Here is a 15,146-nt window from a genome sequence, read left to right as displayed (position 1 = left end):
AAACCTAGGTGGACTCATGGCATGTTATTCCTTGAAGACTTAATGTGGAAGGCCTGCCTTGTCGGATCTATGGTTATCAGTTTGAGACTGAAAAGCTAGGAATGAAGACTAAATTTTCCTTTCCTTTTATAAATTAAAAAAAAATTTATGTGACAATCAGCATGCAATGAACTGAGTTGACAGTGTCAATTCAGATTCAGCCAATTGCTTAAATCTTGGCTCAGCGGTAAACTATCTGCCTGCAATGCAGGGGGCACAGGTGACGTGGATTCAATCCCTGGGTCAGGAAGATCCCCTGGTGGAGGAAATGACACCCCACTCCAGTATTCTTGCCTGGCAGGCTTCAGTCCATAGCGTTGCAAAGAGTCAGACATGACGGAAGCAACTTAGCATGCACGCATAATTTACATGTAATATGAGCCAAAAGAGATAGCTTTTTAGTGTTGTTTATGTGGGTACACACTGCCCTTCCCCCAGCACACATATATGTCAGGTATTGAATTTTTTGTAAGCCGGCACTGACACAACATATAAATATTTTATTGCACCAATTTTAAAGGTTTTACAGTGTAATGTGCCATTTTTTCAGAAGCAAACTGAAGGTAAATTTCTCGTGATGCTTGCTTCTTGCTTTAGCAGCATTTGAAGGGGAATCTTTAATGCAGTTGAAGTAGATGGAAAATAAGACAGGCTGTAAAATTTTTTTCACTATAAATGTTGTATCAAGTACCCAAATGTGTACCAAATTGAAACTTAAATTTCATTAAATGATATTGGAAAGGCATCTTGTATCCTATTTCCAGATTGGAGATAATTTTTCCTAATAGTTATCTCTTGATAGTTCTGAAGAGCTGGGAAAATGCACCAGAAGTGTAGATTCTGGTGTGTGTGTGTTCCTGGGGCAGGGCTAAGGAAGTGGGTCATAGAAACAGAGAAAAAGTGGGAGCAATAAAGGAAAAGGAAAAGGAAAAGGCGAATGTCTGTATTCACCCTTTATAAGAAAAGACACAAGTCTACCCTTTGCCAAGTTGTGTGTAGTGCTATGGTCATTATCCTCTGCTATTAGGATAAATTATTTGGTTTATGAGGTGGGCTGTGAGAGGACTCCTCTCCCATGCATGTTTCCAGGCCTGCCTTTGATAAGCAGCCCACTTGTTCTCATGAAGCCTCAGAGTCTTCATCTTTAAAATGACACTAGTAGGGGTTATGGTGAGAACGCAGGGATATAACATATCTAAACCCTTGGCACCATAGTGTCGATCAGTAATAACACAACAACCATTAGTTATCAATATTTCAACACTAGCACTACACCCAAGATTGAGGCCTTTAGAGGGATTGGAAGGGTGTGGTAGAATTAGCATCATATTTATAGTTGCACAAATCAAAAGTCCAAAATCTATTTTCTGGTCTCCATCCATCCTTTGACAATTGTGTTGCCTGGGAAACAGACTGTCCTTTCACCAGAAGTGGGCTGACTTGAAATCGCACAGAAGAAAAACAAAGGATGAGATTTATAATGGAGAGAAGGAGACAATGCATATAAATGCCTGCATTTTATTTTTAAATTATAATGGCCAATTTTTACTAAGAACAGTCTTGTATCACATAGACGGATGACATCTACTACAAATTCAAGATATTCTGGAGTGCTTTCTGCAAACTCTCCTGTGAAATATCTCAGTGTGTTAGATCAGCAGTCCCAGCCTTTTTTGGCACCAGGGACTGTTTTGTGGAAGACGGTGTTTCCACAGACCCGATGGGGAGGATGGTTTTGAGATGATTCAAGTGCATTACATTTATTGTGCACTTTATTTCTACTGTTATTACATCAACTCCACCTCAGATCATCAAGCATTAGATCCCAGAGATTGGGGACCCCTGTGCTAGATAGAGAAAGAGAGAGAGAGAGAGGATGAGACAGAGAGAGAGGGAAGGAAAAGGTGGTCGGGTGAGAGAGAGAAAGGAAATATTTCACAAAATCAAACTAGGTTTTAATGACATATTTTAAGTGAATATAGTTATTATACTGACAGGTATATGATATAACAATTAAGAGAAACCCCAAATGATAAGGCTGAAAAGAACATGTAGAGATTTTTTTTCCTGGTTCATCCTCTTTAGCTCTAAGATTACAGAACTTCTTTCAAAACTTTATTTCAGGTTCAGTTTCGTAATATATGTTTTAAGTGTCTAACTTGACTCCTCCATAGTCTAGTTTTCAACTTTTCTCATGATTTTTCATGAACGAGTGTTGAATCTTTGAAAACGTCTCTGACTTCACCAATAAAAAACAAAAGGCAGGAGTGCATCACTTTTACTGTCTGCACATGGTGGTCTTAACTAGTGACTTTAAAGCTGTCCCCTTCCTGAAAGTGAAAACGTTTTGGGATGCATTATAACTAATATTTAACAGCATGAGAAAAACAAAATTTTAGCTGCTTCACAGCAGGATCTTTGACCTTCTGGGTCATCCTGGAAACATCTCCAGCTCAAGTGGATCTGACATGTGTGCTAAGTCATGTCCGACTCCTTGTGACCCTATGGACTGTAGCCCACCAGGCTCCTCTGTGCTTGGGATTCTCCAGGCAAAGATACTGGAATGAGTTGCCATTTGCTTCTCCAGGAAACAGTGGTTTGGAGTGGATATTGGAGTGGATTGCCATTACTTCCTCCAGGTGATCTTCCTGACCCAGGGATCAAACCAGTGTCACCTAAATTCCAACATTCCCAGCAGACTATTGCTGAGCCACAGGGGAAGCCCCCACTAGATCTTGGTGGTGGTAGTTTAGTTCCTAAGTTGTGTCCAGCTCTTGCGACCCCATGGACTGTAGCCTGCCAGGCTCCTCTGTCCATGGGATTCTCCAGGCAAAAATACCAGAGTGGGTTGCCATTTCCTTCTCCAGGGGATCTTACCCACCCAGGAATTGAACCCAGGTCTCCTGCATTGCAGGCAGATTCTTTATCAACTGAGCTATGAGGGACGCCCCAAGTGACTCTTGAGTCCAAGTTATTAATGAGAGATCCAGCAGGGAAAAAAAAAAAAAGCTGGTTTGAAGAGCATTTGAAGGACATGGATTTACATGGTCACATGGGTTGTAAATACCAAAATGTGACATGAATTAGATAGGACTGGTTAACTTTCTACCAGAAATATGCACTTATTTTGGGGGGGGGGTTGACTAAAATCCCCACTATTCTCTAGCACAACTTCTAATTTGTATGATAGACTTCTAAATTTACAGAGCTGTAAAGAGTCTGTACCTTTAACATTCGTAAAATGTGTTAGTTAAATATATGGGTACAAACCAGAAAATGCTCAGATTGGAGTCATTCAGGCTCACTTGTACGCTCAGTCAGTTAGATCAGTCGCTCAGCCGTGTCCGATTCTGCCACCCCATGGACTACAGCATGCCAGGCTTTCCTATTCATCGCCACCTCCTGGAGCCTACTCAAATTCATGTCCATACCATCGGTAATGCCATCCAACCATCTCATCCTGTCTTCCCCTTCACCTCCTGCCTTCCATCTTTCCCAGCATCAGGGTCTTTTCCAATGAGTCAGTTCTTTGCTTCAGGTAGTCAAAGTATTGGCGTTTCAGCTTCAGCATCAGTCTTTCCAATGAATATTCAGGACTGATTTCCTTTAGGATTCAGTGGTTGGATCTCCTTGCAGTCCAAGGGACTCTCAAGAGTCCTCTCCAACACCACAGTTCAAAAGCATCAAGTCTTCAGTGCTCAGCTTTCTTTATAGTGCAACTCTCACATCCGTACATAACTGCTGGAAAAATCATAGCTTTGACTAGACGGACCTTTGTTGGCAAAGTGATGTCTCTGCTTTTTAATATGGTATCTAGGTTTGTCACAGCTTTTCTTCCAAGGAGAAAACATCTTTTAATTTCATGGCTGCAGTTATCATCTGCAGTGATTTGGGAGCCCCCAAAAATAAAGTCTCCTACTGTTTCCATTGTTTCCCCATCTATTTGCCATGAAGTGATGGGACCGGATGCCATGATCTTTGTTTTCTGAATCTTGAGTTTTAAGACAAGTTTTTCACTCTCTCTTTCACTTTCATCAAGAGACTCTTTAGTTCTTCTTCACTTTCTGCCATAAGGGTGGTGTCATCTGCATATCTGAGGTTATTGATATTTCTCCCAGCAATCTTGATTCCAGCTTGTGCTTCTTCCAGCCCAGCATTTCTCATGATGTAACTCTGCATATAAGTTAAATAAGCAGGGTGACAATATACAGCCTTGATGTACTCCTTTCCCAATTTGGAATCAGTCTGTTGTTCCATGCCCAGTTCTAACTGTTGTTTCCTGATCTGCATACAGGTTTCTCAAGAGGCAGGTCAGGTGGTCTGGTATTCCCATCTCTTTAAGAATTTTCCACAATTGTGATTCACACAGTCAAAGGCTTTGGCATAATCAATAAAGCAGAAGTAGATGTTTTTCTGGACCTCTCTTGCTTTTTCAATGATCCAGCAGATGTTGGCAATCTGATTTCTGGTTCCTCTGCTTTTTCTAAATCCAGCTTGAACATCTGGAAGTTCACGGTTCACGTATTGCTGAAGCCTGGCTTAGAGAATTTTGAGCATTACTCTACTGGCGTGTGAGATGAGTGCAATTGTGTGGTAGTTTGAACATTCTTTGGCATTGCCTTTCTTTGGGATTGGAATGAAAACTGACCTTTTCCAGTCCTGTGGCCACCTCTGAGTTTTCCAAACTTGCTGGCATATTGAGTGCAGCACTTTCACAGCATCATCTTTTAGGATTTGAAATAGCTCTACTGGAATTCCATCACCTCCACTAGCTTTGTTCATAGTGATACTTCCTAAGACCCACTTGACTTCACATTCCAGGATGTCTGGCTGTAGGTGAGTGATCACACCATCGTGATTATGTAGGTCGTGAAGATCTTTTTTATACAGTTCTTCTGTGCATTCTTGCCGCCTCTTAATATCTTCTGCTTCTGTTAGGTCCATACCATTTCTGCCCTTTATTGTGCTCATCTTTGCATGAAATGTTCCCATGGCATCTCTAATTTTCTTGAAGAGGTCTCTAGTCTTTCCCATTCTATTGTTTTCCTCTATTTCTTTGCAGTAATTGCAGAGGAAGGCTTTCTTATCTCTCCTTTCTATTCTTTGGAACTCTGCATTCAGATGGGTATATCTTTCCTTTTCTCCTTTGCCTTTAGCTTCTCTTTTCTCTTCCTTTGTAAGGCCTCATATGACAACCATTTTGCCTTTTTGCGTTTCTTTTTCTTGAGCATGGCATCAAAAAAATCAAGCAGTCATCTCACTGTTGCTTTTCAATGAATGAAAGTATTTTTTTTTTTTATGACCCCCTTCCCTGTTAACCAAGATAATTTCTAAAGATTCCAGTTATTCCTGCCCCCGTCGCCTCAGTTGAAACATTCACGTCTGGGGCCTGCCGTGCAAGCAGCACGACCTCCCGTGGAGGGGACAAAGCCCTTGCTCTTGGCCAAGTAACTCATTTTGGCCACTGGCATGTGGGCAGAAGGAACCTGTGCCACATCTGAGTAGAAGCTGCCAACGCCATAGCAAGGTTCTGCCAAATGCTGCTTTCTCTCTGCAGTGAGGCAGCGGGTAGGGCTGTGTATTAGCCTTGGTGCTGCTTGAATGAATGCCTGGAACACAAAGAAATGAAAGCCAGATGGCCTAGGGCCAGATCAAGAAACAAATCCTACTTGTTACTCATGAAACTTGGCCGTTGTTTATGTCCAGAAAATAACCCAGCAGAAGCTAACACACACACGCTGTGTGGGCGAGTGCACTGGGACACCTGAGGCTTGCTGACGCATTTGCATCGCACAGCAGTGGGTGTTCATTCAATAGAAGACCCTGCAGTCGGCCTGTAGTAGAGGTTAGGGTCGTGCACAGTTGGTGGGCAGTCGCCATTCAACTAGTTTATCATTCCAGCTCCATCACTTGAAGAAAATATAGATATTTCATCTCACAGATTCAAAAGACAATGACTGCTTTGAAGGAATTAATAGTAGTTTTAGAAAATGATAGGCTTCCCAGGTGGCTCAGTGGTAAAGAATCCATCTACCAATGCAGGAGACATGGGTTTGATCCCTGGGTCAGGAAGATCCCCTGGAGTGGGCAATCGACTCTAATATTCTTGCCTGGAGAAATCCCATGGACAAAGGATCCTGGAAGGCTGCAGTTCATTGGGTCACAAAGAGTTGAACACAAACATGACTGAGCATGCACGCATGTCATGTGGTGATCCTGGAATACATTGTATCTTATTTGGAAAGAAAAACAGAAAATGTAAAAATGACATAAAATGAAAAACACACTTCCCGCAACCAAAAATGAAGGTTAATATTTAAGAATATTTCTTGCCACTCTTGTCCATCTTTATCCAATGTTTGAATATGAACAAATGCACTTTAATGTAATGCTTCTATAAACTTTTATTCTCTGAATTTTCATGTTTTATTAATACTTAAATTGTTATTTTTAAAGACTGTCAGTATATTTTTTTAAATAGTCTGCCAAGAATATTATAGATAATGGCAATATATGAAAATGAGAATAAGTTTTTATTTTTATAACTTGCATCTTTGGAAAATACCTGTACTTCTCAGCATCACAAACTATTAATGGGCTAGATGAGGCTAAAATATGTCTGATGCCATGTAATGGGAAATACTTTATGATTTCATGATTGTTCAGGGTCATTCATAGATATTTTATTCTCTTAAGGCCCTAGGACTGAAACAAACCAATGCTGTGTTTTTCAAAGCAAGATGAGTGATCCACTACTGTTTTCACTTTACCCCTTCATTCTGATTTCTTTCTTTGCTTCCCCCCCACTTTTTTGCACCTTTTTGACTAAACTGAGTGATGAGAAAGTGAAGTATATCCCTGGCACTGTGCACAGAGGCCATAGTAATCCTAACTGAACATAATGTTTTTGTTATTACATAAATAAATACCAGACAGGCCAGTCCACGACTGATGCACCAGACACAAGGATCCTCTGCAACCACAAAATTTACTCAACAAGACGCTCTTCCAGCTGACATGGGTAGCACCTTCTTATAGACAGGCATGACCAACATACCACGTAACCTAACTGCCTGCTTAGAAGCCCCGAGACATGTCCACATCTGTCCTTCACCTCTCTCTCTCTGTGTCCCCTGTGGTGCATTCTGCATTGGTCAACCAACTAGGTGACCTCGGTGGGCTTCAGTGAGTTCTTGGTGGTCTGTGGAAGGTGGCCCACGGTGTACATCATACTGTTTTCAAGTGCTGGCTCTGTTGCGGTGTTAACAAGGTTTGTAGGAATTTGTTTTAACCCATTTTGTTTACCTCCAGGTGCTGGATTAAATGATGGGCAGTGGCATTCTGTGTCCTTATCTGCAAGAGGGAATCACCTGAGTGTGATGGTGGATGGTGAGGCAGCCTCCATGGCCCATTCCTTGCGTGGGCAGATTGAGTCAGGCGACACCTACTATCTGGGGGGTAAGTGAAAGGGACTGGGCTGCACTGGCAATCAAGCCATCTCTATCTTTCCTGCTCCTGCCTTCTACGGCAACTCATAGTTTTACATGAAAGTTAATAGTGAAGAATGGTTTTTCTCTTTTAGTTATAGTCATTGGGAATTTTGAGTGATCAAAGATGATAAATTGTGGTCTAAAAATGAAAGTCGGATAGATGGCTTTGTTTAAAAGTGCACATCATAAGGTTGGTTTTAAATTCGGCATCTGTTTTCAACTACGGTTGCACATTGCAATCACCTGGAAGGATTCAAAATGCTGATGCCTGGCTGCATCCCCGGAAGTTCTGATTTAACTGGTTCCATGCTGTGTGCTTCTGCTTAGCTGCTCAGGTGGATTCTTTACCTGCAATGTGGTCTGAGCCACCAGGGAAGCCCAAGAATACTGGAGTGGGTAGCCTATCCCTTCTCCAGGGGAACTTCTTGACCAAGGAATTGAACTGGGGTCTCCTGCATTGCAGGCGAGTTCTTTACCAGCTGAGCTACTAGGGAAGCCTGACCTGGACAACAGGTTTTTGAATACTCTCTGGTGATTCTATGTGAAGACAATACTGAGGGTCATTGCTCTCTATTTCTTACCTTTAATACCTTGCCATCAGGAATTTTCCTAATGCCAAATGATGGTTATGATCTTTCCTTCAGCTTTTATGTGCCAGGTTTTTTGCTGCATGTGGGTGTTCGTCTGTCTATTGGCTTCTTTTCTGCCTGGAGCCTGGTTGCTCAAAGTGTGGTCCATGGACCAACAGTATCAGCACCACCGGAAGCTCTTAGAAATGCAGATGCACCATCGGGACTTCCTGAACCAGATCTGCATTTCACCAAGATCCCCGGGAGGTCCGCTGCATTTTAAATTTAAGAAACTTGAACTTCCCTGGTGGTCCAGTGGTTGGGATTCTGCCAATGCAGGGGACACAGGTTTAATCCCTGGAATGGGAAGATTCCACATGCTAAGGCAGCTAAGCCCATGCACCACAAATGCTGAAGCCCAAGGCCCTAGAGCCCATGCGCCCCAACCAGAGAAGCCACCCCAGTGAAAAGCCCGCATACCACACCCAGAGGGCAGCCCCTGCTCACTGCAACTAGCAAAACCCATGTGCTGCAACGAAGACCCAGCACAGCCAAAAATAAATAAGTAAATAAATAATTTTTTAAAAAGATATCTATTCCCACTGCCTAATACAGAAGGGCATCATTATATACAGCAGACGAAGAGATAAATTCAATGGCTGTTAATATGTCACGCATGGGTGTTCAGTCGTGTCCTACTCTTTGCGACCTCATGGACCATACCCCCTGTCTCCTCTGTCCGTGGGATTTCCCAGGCAAGAGTACTGGAGTGGGTGGCCGTGCCCTCCTCCAGGGGATCTTCCCGATCCAGGCATTGAGTCCGCGTTTCCTGCATTTCCTGCATCTGCTGCACTGCAGAAGGAGTCTTTACTGCTGAGCCACAGGAGAAGCCCATGAATATGTCACTCATTGCTTAGTGATGGATTTTACCAGGACATCACCAGTCCATCTCCTTGGGATGTAGTCAGTGGGTGTTTTGCCTGCTTAGTGAACCTTGATTGAGTCCATCCAGGATCTTTTCCAGCAGGGAGGGGGAACCTCTGAGGGTAATAAATCTCCATCCCTGGAGCATTCAAGTGAAAAATCCTCAGCCACTGGAAGCTTAGAACTGTCAATAGTAAGACTTATTTTTAATCTTGGCTTGAAGCCCTCTCTGACATTATTGCTGTTTTGCATTTTATACTTTTTTTTTTCTAAAATAAGTTTGGAATCATGGTGGAGATAGCTTGATAGCCCAAGAAGAAAGTATAAAATTCTCCCTTGAGAATTGACAGTAAGTACATCAACCATGAATTGGGTTGTTTAATCTTGGAAGTCCCCTAAAGCAAACTTCTTGGGGAAAGGTGGAATTGTGCCAGCAGCTTTAAAAGTTAGGATTGCTTGCTTTTCTTGTTTGCTAAATGTGATGCATTTCTGACCCGGATAGTCTTTTAAACCTTTACACTTAAATGATGCGTTTTATAGCTCGGGAGAGGAACAGATTCCTTCAAAACTAAATAAAGAATTTATCCAAGAACTGTAATTTAAAAGATAAAATATTTTGAAGCACTGAAAGATACAGAAAGAACAATCTGTGTCTACAGTTTAATGACACAAAATAAAATACCTTTAACATTTTGTATTAAAAAGTAAAAGAAAAATACTTTTCTTTCATATTGAACATACTGCATACCCAGAATGCACAGCTACTTGAGAGTAGGTGCTTTCCATAAATATTTACATACTGATGCAACATGAGTCAGTTGTTACTGTGAAATAGATCTTATGCACACACTTTAAAAAGACTATAATAGTTCACAAAAAGAATATATATGGGTGCATCCTCTTGTCTACAAAATTAACCTCTACAACGCTCGTGGCTTCTGTTGCTCCTCTAGACTTTCATTCCCCTAGTTACGCATTGCGCTGCTTTTTAAAGCCAGTCTTTGCATACTGCTTTTTCATGATCTATCATCTATGCAGGTAACTGTAAGCAATAAACCATCTTGTGTTGCCTTGCTTTTAACTTTTTGAAGAAGATAAACCTGCATTCATTCTTCTGTGACTTGCTTTTTCTGTTCTACATTAGTTTTTGAAATCCAGCCATGTGGCTATGAATAGCTGACTTTAATTAATTTTCATGGATGTGTGGCTTTTTGATGCATATTGTACCATATTTTACTTATCCATTTTACCATTTTATGTTGATGGACATTTTGATTGTGCCCATTTTTATTTTAAAAATGCTATAAATATCAGTGCAGCCGCTAAGAGACATCTTGCCAGTGATTTTTAAGTTTTTCCTTATGCATAAACTATCTGACTGCTAATAAGTACAGTTAATTTAGTGAAACAGCATTCGGTACTGTGGTTTTAGTGGCATGCTCCAATGGTTAAGATGAACAAATGCTCAAGAACCCACAGTTGTCACACTGGCTGTGCATGTACACCTGGCCGTTGGCTTCGTTACTATCTATTTAAGGATCCCAGAGAGCTGGAGGAAATGTGTTGAAAAAGGTATAATAAGCCTTTCTTATGTATTTTCATAAAATTGTGTTGATATACAGAGAACTGTCTTGTTAATATGATTTCCAAGAAGAAACAGTCTCCCTAAGACGAGTGGAATTGAGAAGTTTAAACATCCCACGAGATGGCATAATGACGTTTCTTCATTGCAACTTTCCTATTTTCTAATGTAATTCTGTGGTGGCATTGAGTGGCAAGAATAGGACTTGCAACCACAGCACTTTCTTCCTAAATAGTGTATAAATTTAGAGTAGCCTCTGTAAGCATCGCTATAAATATCTAGTTGATTCCTACAGAACAGTTTCAGATACTGATTCAAATGAAGTTAGTCAACTGTATATCTTACACCAACATAACAGCATCTTTTTTCCTAGAGAAAGAATATATACTACTTTTAAAATTCAAGTAAAGCCTTTGCCAGATTAAAACAAACAAGTAAAACCAAAATGGACTAATTTACTGATGTTAAGATACTATTTTTACTCAAGGAAAACTAGGAGAGGCAGGTCTAGGACTAATGAGCATGGAGTTCTGATTCTCAGTAGACTTATTATGTTCACAGTTTTTATGCACATATAGAACCTTTGCTCACGGTTTCCATATTTGTCTCCGTGATATGCCGGACTTTCCAATGCTGTTCTGGGTAAAGTAGGGTAGGTCAGCTACAGCTTGAGCTCTGCTCCTGAAAACTCTGGTGTCCAAAGAGTAGCCTCGGTCAGTATCTGTTCACTCATCTTCTTGCTCAGTGTCTGTCAGTACCAGAATATGTATGATGTTGACAAAGAAGTGAAGTTCATCCACTCTATGATCTGTAGCAATATTGGGGCTAATAAAGTCAGTGTTCCTGGTTCATCTAGGTGAAAACCAGTTAATGATATTTGACTTTTCAAGGAAAACAATACTCCCTGTTCTGAAATACTACCTGACCAGGTTTCCTTCCCACTACTGTTTTTCCTGATGGACAGTCAACTGCAAGTTTCCAACTATCATCATATGGTCAGTCGAATTTTGTTGGGATGCTTCCCCGTGAAAGCAGACTAGTATGGCTTGCTATTAGAGTTTTTTTTTCTCTCTCTAATTGAAGGATAATTGCTTTACAGTATTGTGTCAGTTTCAGCCAAACATCAACATTTTTTGTGTTGTTCATTCGCTAAGTCATGTCCGACTCTTTGCGGCCTCCTGGACTGCAACATACTAGGCTTCCCTGTCCTCCATTATCTCCCAGAGCTTGCTCAAACTCATGTCCATTGATTTGGTCATGCCATCCAACCATCCTGTCCTCTATTGTCCCCTTCTCTCCCTGCTCTCAATCTTTTCCTGCATCAGGATCTTTTCTAATCAGTTGGCTCTTCGTATCAGGTGGCCAGAGTATTGGAACTTCAACGTGAGTCTTTCCAATGGACATTCAGGGTAGATTTCCTTTAGGACTGACCAGTTTGGTCTCCTGCTACACAAGGGACTCTCAAGAGTCTTCTTCAGCACTATAATTTAAAGGGATCAATTCTTTGGGGCTCAGACTTCTTTATGGTCCAACTCTCACATCCATATATGACTACTGAAAAAATCATAGCTCTGACTATATGGACCTTTGTCAACAAAGTGATGTCTCTGCTTTATAATACACTATATCGGTTTGTCATAGCTTTTCTTCCAAGGAGCAAGCATCTTTTAATTTCATGGCTGCAGTCACTGCCCACAGTGATTTTGGAACCCAAGAAAATAAAATTAATAAAATCTGTCACTGTTTCCATTTTTCCCCCATCTATTTCCCATTAAGTGATGGGACCAGATGCCATGATCTTAGTTTTTGGAATGTTGAGTTTTAGCCAGCTTTTTCACTCTCCTCCATATAGTTAGGGTGACCATATAATTTCAGGACACTTTAGCAATGAAAGAGGTGATTTCAGTGATTATTGCAGGACAGCAGCCTAAACCAAGGCTCTCTGGCCACCTGGAAGTCTCTATTCCATCTTGGCCTGGCAATCTCAGAGCACACTATCTTACAGTAAAAAGGGTCATCTATATAATGGCAATATTTCTAAAAGTCTCATCAGAACTCTGTGATCTAAGTATCACTATTTTAAATTGTACACACCCTCCTGGGTGTCTTTTCTGGGCTGTGCTGGGTCCTTGCTGAGGCATTCAGACTTTCTATAGCTGTGGCACCCAGGCTTACTTGCCCCGCCGCATGTGGGATCTTAGTTCTCTGGCCAGAGATCGAACCCACACCCCCTGCACTGGAAGGCGAATTTTTAATCACTGGACCACCAGGGAAGTCAGAAGGTATCCCTTTTTCCTTTTTGCCTTTTCTTAGTCTGAGCTTTTTTTGTAATTTTCCTCCAACAGCAGTTTCACTAATAGTCCATTGTACATTGGTGCCTGCTTTTAGGGGTAGTGGAAAGTAAAGCTTTAATAAATTCCCTTCTATTGAATCTTTGTACTGCTCAATAGCATACTTGCATTACAGAGTTGGGGAATATTAAGTTACGTTCAAAATCCCCCGAGTGTCCTTCTGTGAAACATTAGCAGGCCAGTGAGCCTATGACAAGTCTAATGAAGTCTCATCTGAGGACCCATTCTGGTGTATTGACATAAAGGACAATTTATTTGTCATCCTCAGAGGTACTTAAATTTCTGAGTCCCTCGGTCGTGATGGATATCGTTCATTAATTTACCAGTAACTACTCATTGTGCACCTCACTGTCTGTCCCAAATCAGGTCAGTGATGAATGGCCCGCTAGGGCTTCGGGACAACCATCGGTACGGAAAGGTGTCTCCTGCCCCAAGCTTCTCCCGGGCTGCGGTGCCCTTACTTCCTGACTTTTGTATCACACCTGGAGAACAGAGCACTCATTGGTTTGACCTTTCCTTCTTCAAAGTTTCACTTTCAGAAAGTTTTCCTTGTGACTAGTGGGTATGTTTTTCTTTGTCCTAACAGGTGTAGTTAGATCCTGTGATGTGTTCCGGATGAGTTTGAGGATGGCAGTCTGGAGAAAAGGAAGAAAAGAGAAAAGGACTAACTGGGATTCCATAAAATTATTTATTGACTTCATGTTTCCTGTGTTTTATCCTAACATTCTTAGTTACGAAGTGCAGTGAGGAAAAGCCACCTAGATTATACAGGGGCTTCCTAGGCGGCTTAGCAGTAAAGAGCCTGTCTGCAGTGCAGGAGTTGTAAGAGACGTGAGTTCGATTCCTGGACCAGGAAGGTCCCCTGGAGGAGGGCGTGGCAGCCCACTCCAGTACTCTTGCCTGGAGAACCCCACAGAGAGAGGATCCTGGCAGGCTGTGGTCCATGGGGTCTCGGAGCTGGCCGTGACTGAAGCGACTTAGCCCAGCACGCCACAGAGCACAGAGCATGTAAAGGTATCCCAGGTTTCCTCCAAGTAGACCCGGTCCTTCAGAGATTCTCTGATACGTGAAAGGTGTGTGTTTTCACACAAGACAAGAAAATGGTAAAGGAAAGCTGCAGACTTAAACAGTTCTTTATGATACAACATTAAAATTGAAATGTCAAAGTCCCTTTGAGGTTAATTTCTGAGGTTTCATTGTGCCTTTAATGGTTTCACCCTGATGCAGTCCTTGGTTTGTTTTGAATTCTATTTGTCAGAAATACAAACTATTAAAGCCTCAGTCACTGAAAGAAAAGTATAGAAAAGCTGTGTGTATTTTATGAAAATTCTCAGGTAGAAAGCTAGCATCCATTATGCAGGAATGAGAAGAGGCTCTGTCTTCAGTTCTTGCTCTTTGAAAGTACACCAGCAATTTCAAGACTCAAGTCCAAAGAGAGATGAATGAAAAACACAGAAGTACAATGAGCAAAATCTTTACTTTATGAAATTACTTATTCCATCTGATTTAAAAAATAAGAATCTTATAAAATAACCCCAAACTGTAAATATTAACATAAGAATTTCTGAATATTAAAATTATTGGAAAATACAAAGCAAAATAGTTAAAATAGTTCTATAAGTGATATAAATGAAACATGGTAAGGCAAAGCATAAATAAAATAGATAAATTTCAAAGCACAAAATTTGCTTGACAATTTTTGGAAATTATTACAATGTTAATCATTTAGTATATTGTCCTTGTTTCATATTTGCAGATGAAAATAAAGTGTTCAATACAGTAAACACTTTGAGCTTTTTTCCTCTGTAGAGTTGTAGCTTTCATTCCGTAGGAAGCTGCCTCTGCATGGGAGATTTGCATGTGAGTGGGTTAGTAGGGGTAATTCTTTGATACAGCACCTGGAAGGCTGGAAGAGTAACTGTGATGGGCAGAGAGACAAGCTGAACTGCAGGGCAGTTGAGGTGAAGCCTCTGAAGAGCCCAGGGGGTTCTCTGAAGCGGGCATGCACGTTAAGGACGTCCCCGTTGAGAAAATGTTGTGCAGCCACTGTGTTGCATCACTCCATTGCATCCTCGGGCACTGTTGTTCCTGAGGACAGACACAGCCTTGTGAGAGCTAGCTCCCTGCAGCCCAGCTGCTCCTGGGGAGGGCCTCAGTCTTGGTTAGAGGGGAGTAATGGGACCTGGGCTCT

The 15,146-nt window shown here is 41.5% G+C and overlaps 1 protein-coding gene across 1 annotated transcript in view; it reads left to right on the top strand.

The window, feature by feature from the left end:
- LOC122453341 (contactin-associated protein-like 3) overlaps positions 1-15,146 on the top strand; it is a 198,994-nt gene that overhangs the window by 127,411 nt on the left and 56,437 nt on the right. Inside the window, exon 9 of the mRNA XM_043487328.1 lies at positions 7,351-7,497. Within this exon, the coding sequence (XP_043343263.1) occupies positions 7,351-7,497 (147 nt within the window). The remainder of the gene's footprint in view (positions 1-7,350; positions 7,498-15,146) is intronic.

Source organism: Cervus canadensis, chromosome 14 (assembly GCF_019320065.1).
Source record: "Cervus canadensis isolate Bull #8, Minnesota chromosome 14, ASM1932006v1, whole genome shotgun sequence".
Taxonomy (NCBI): Eukaryota; Metazoa; Chordata; class Mammalia; order Artiodactyla; family Cervidae; genus Cervus; species Cervus canadensis.
Note: the sequence above shows the minus strand (reverse complement) of the source record. Positions and strands in the feature narration are given on the sequence as shown.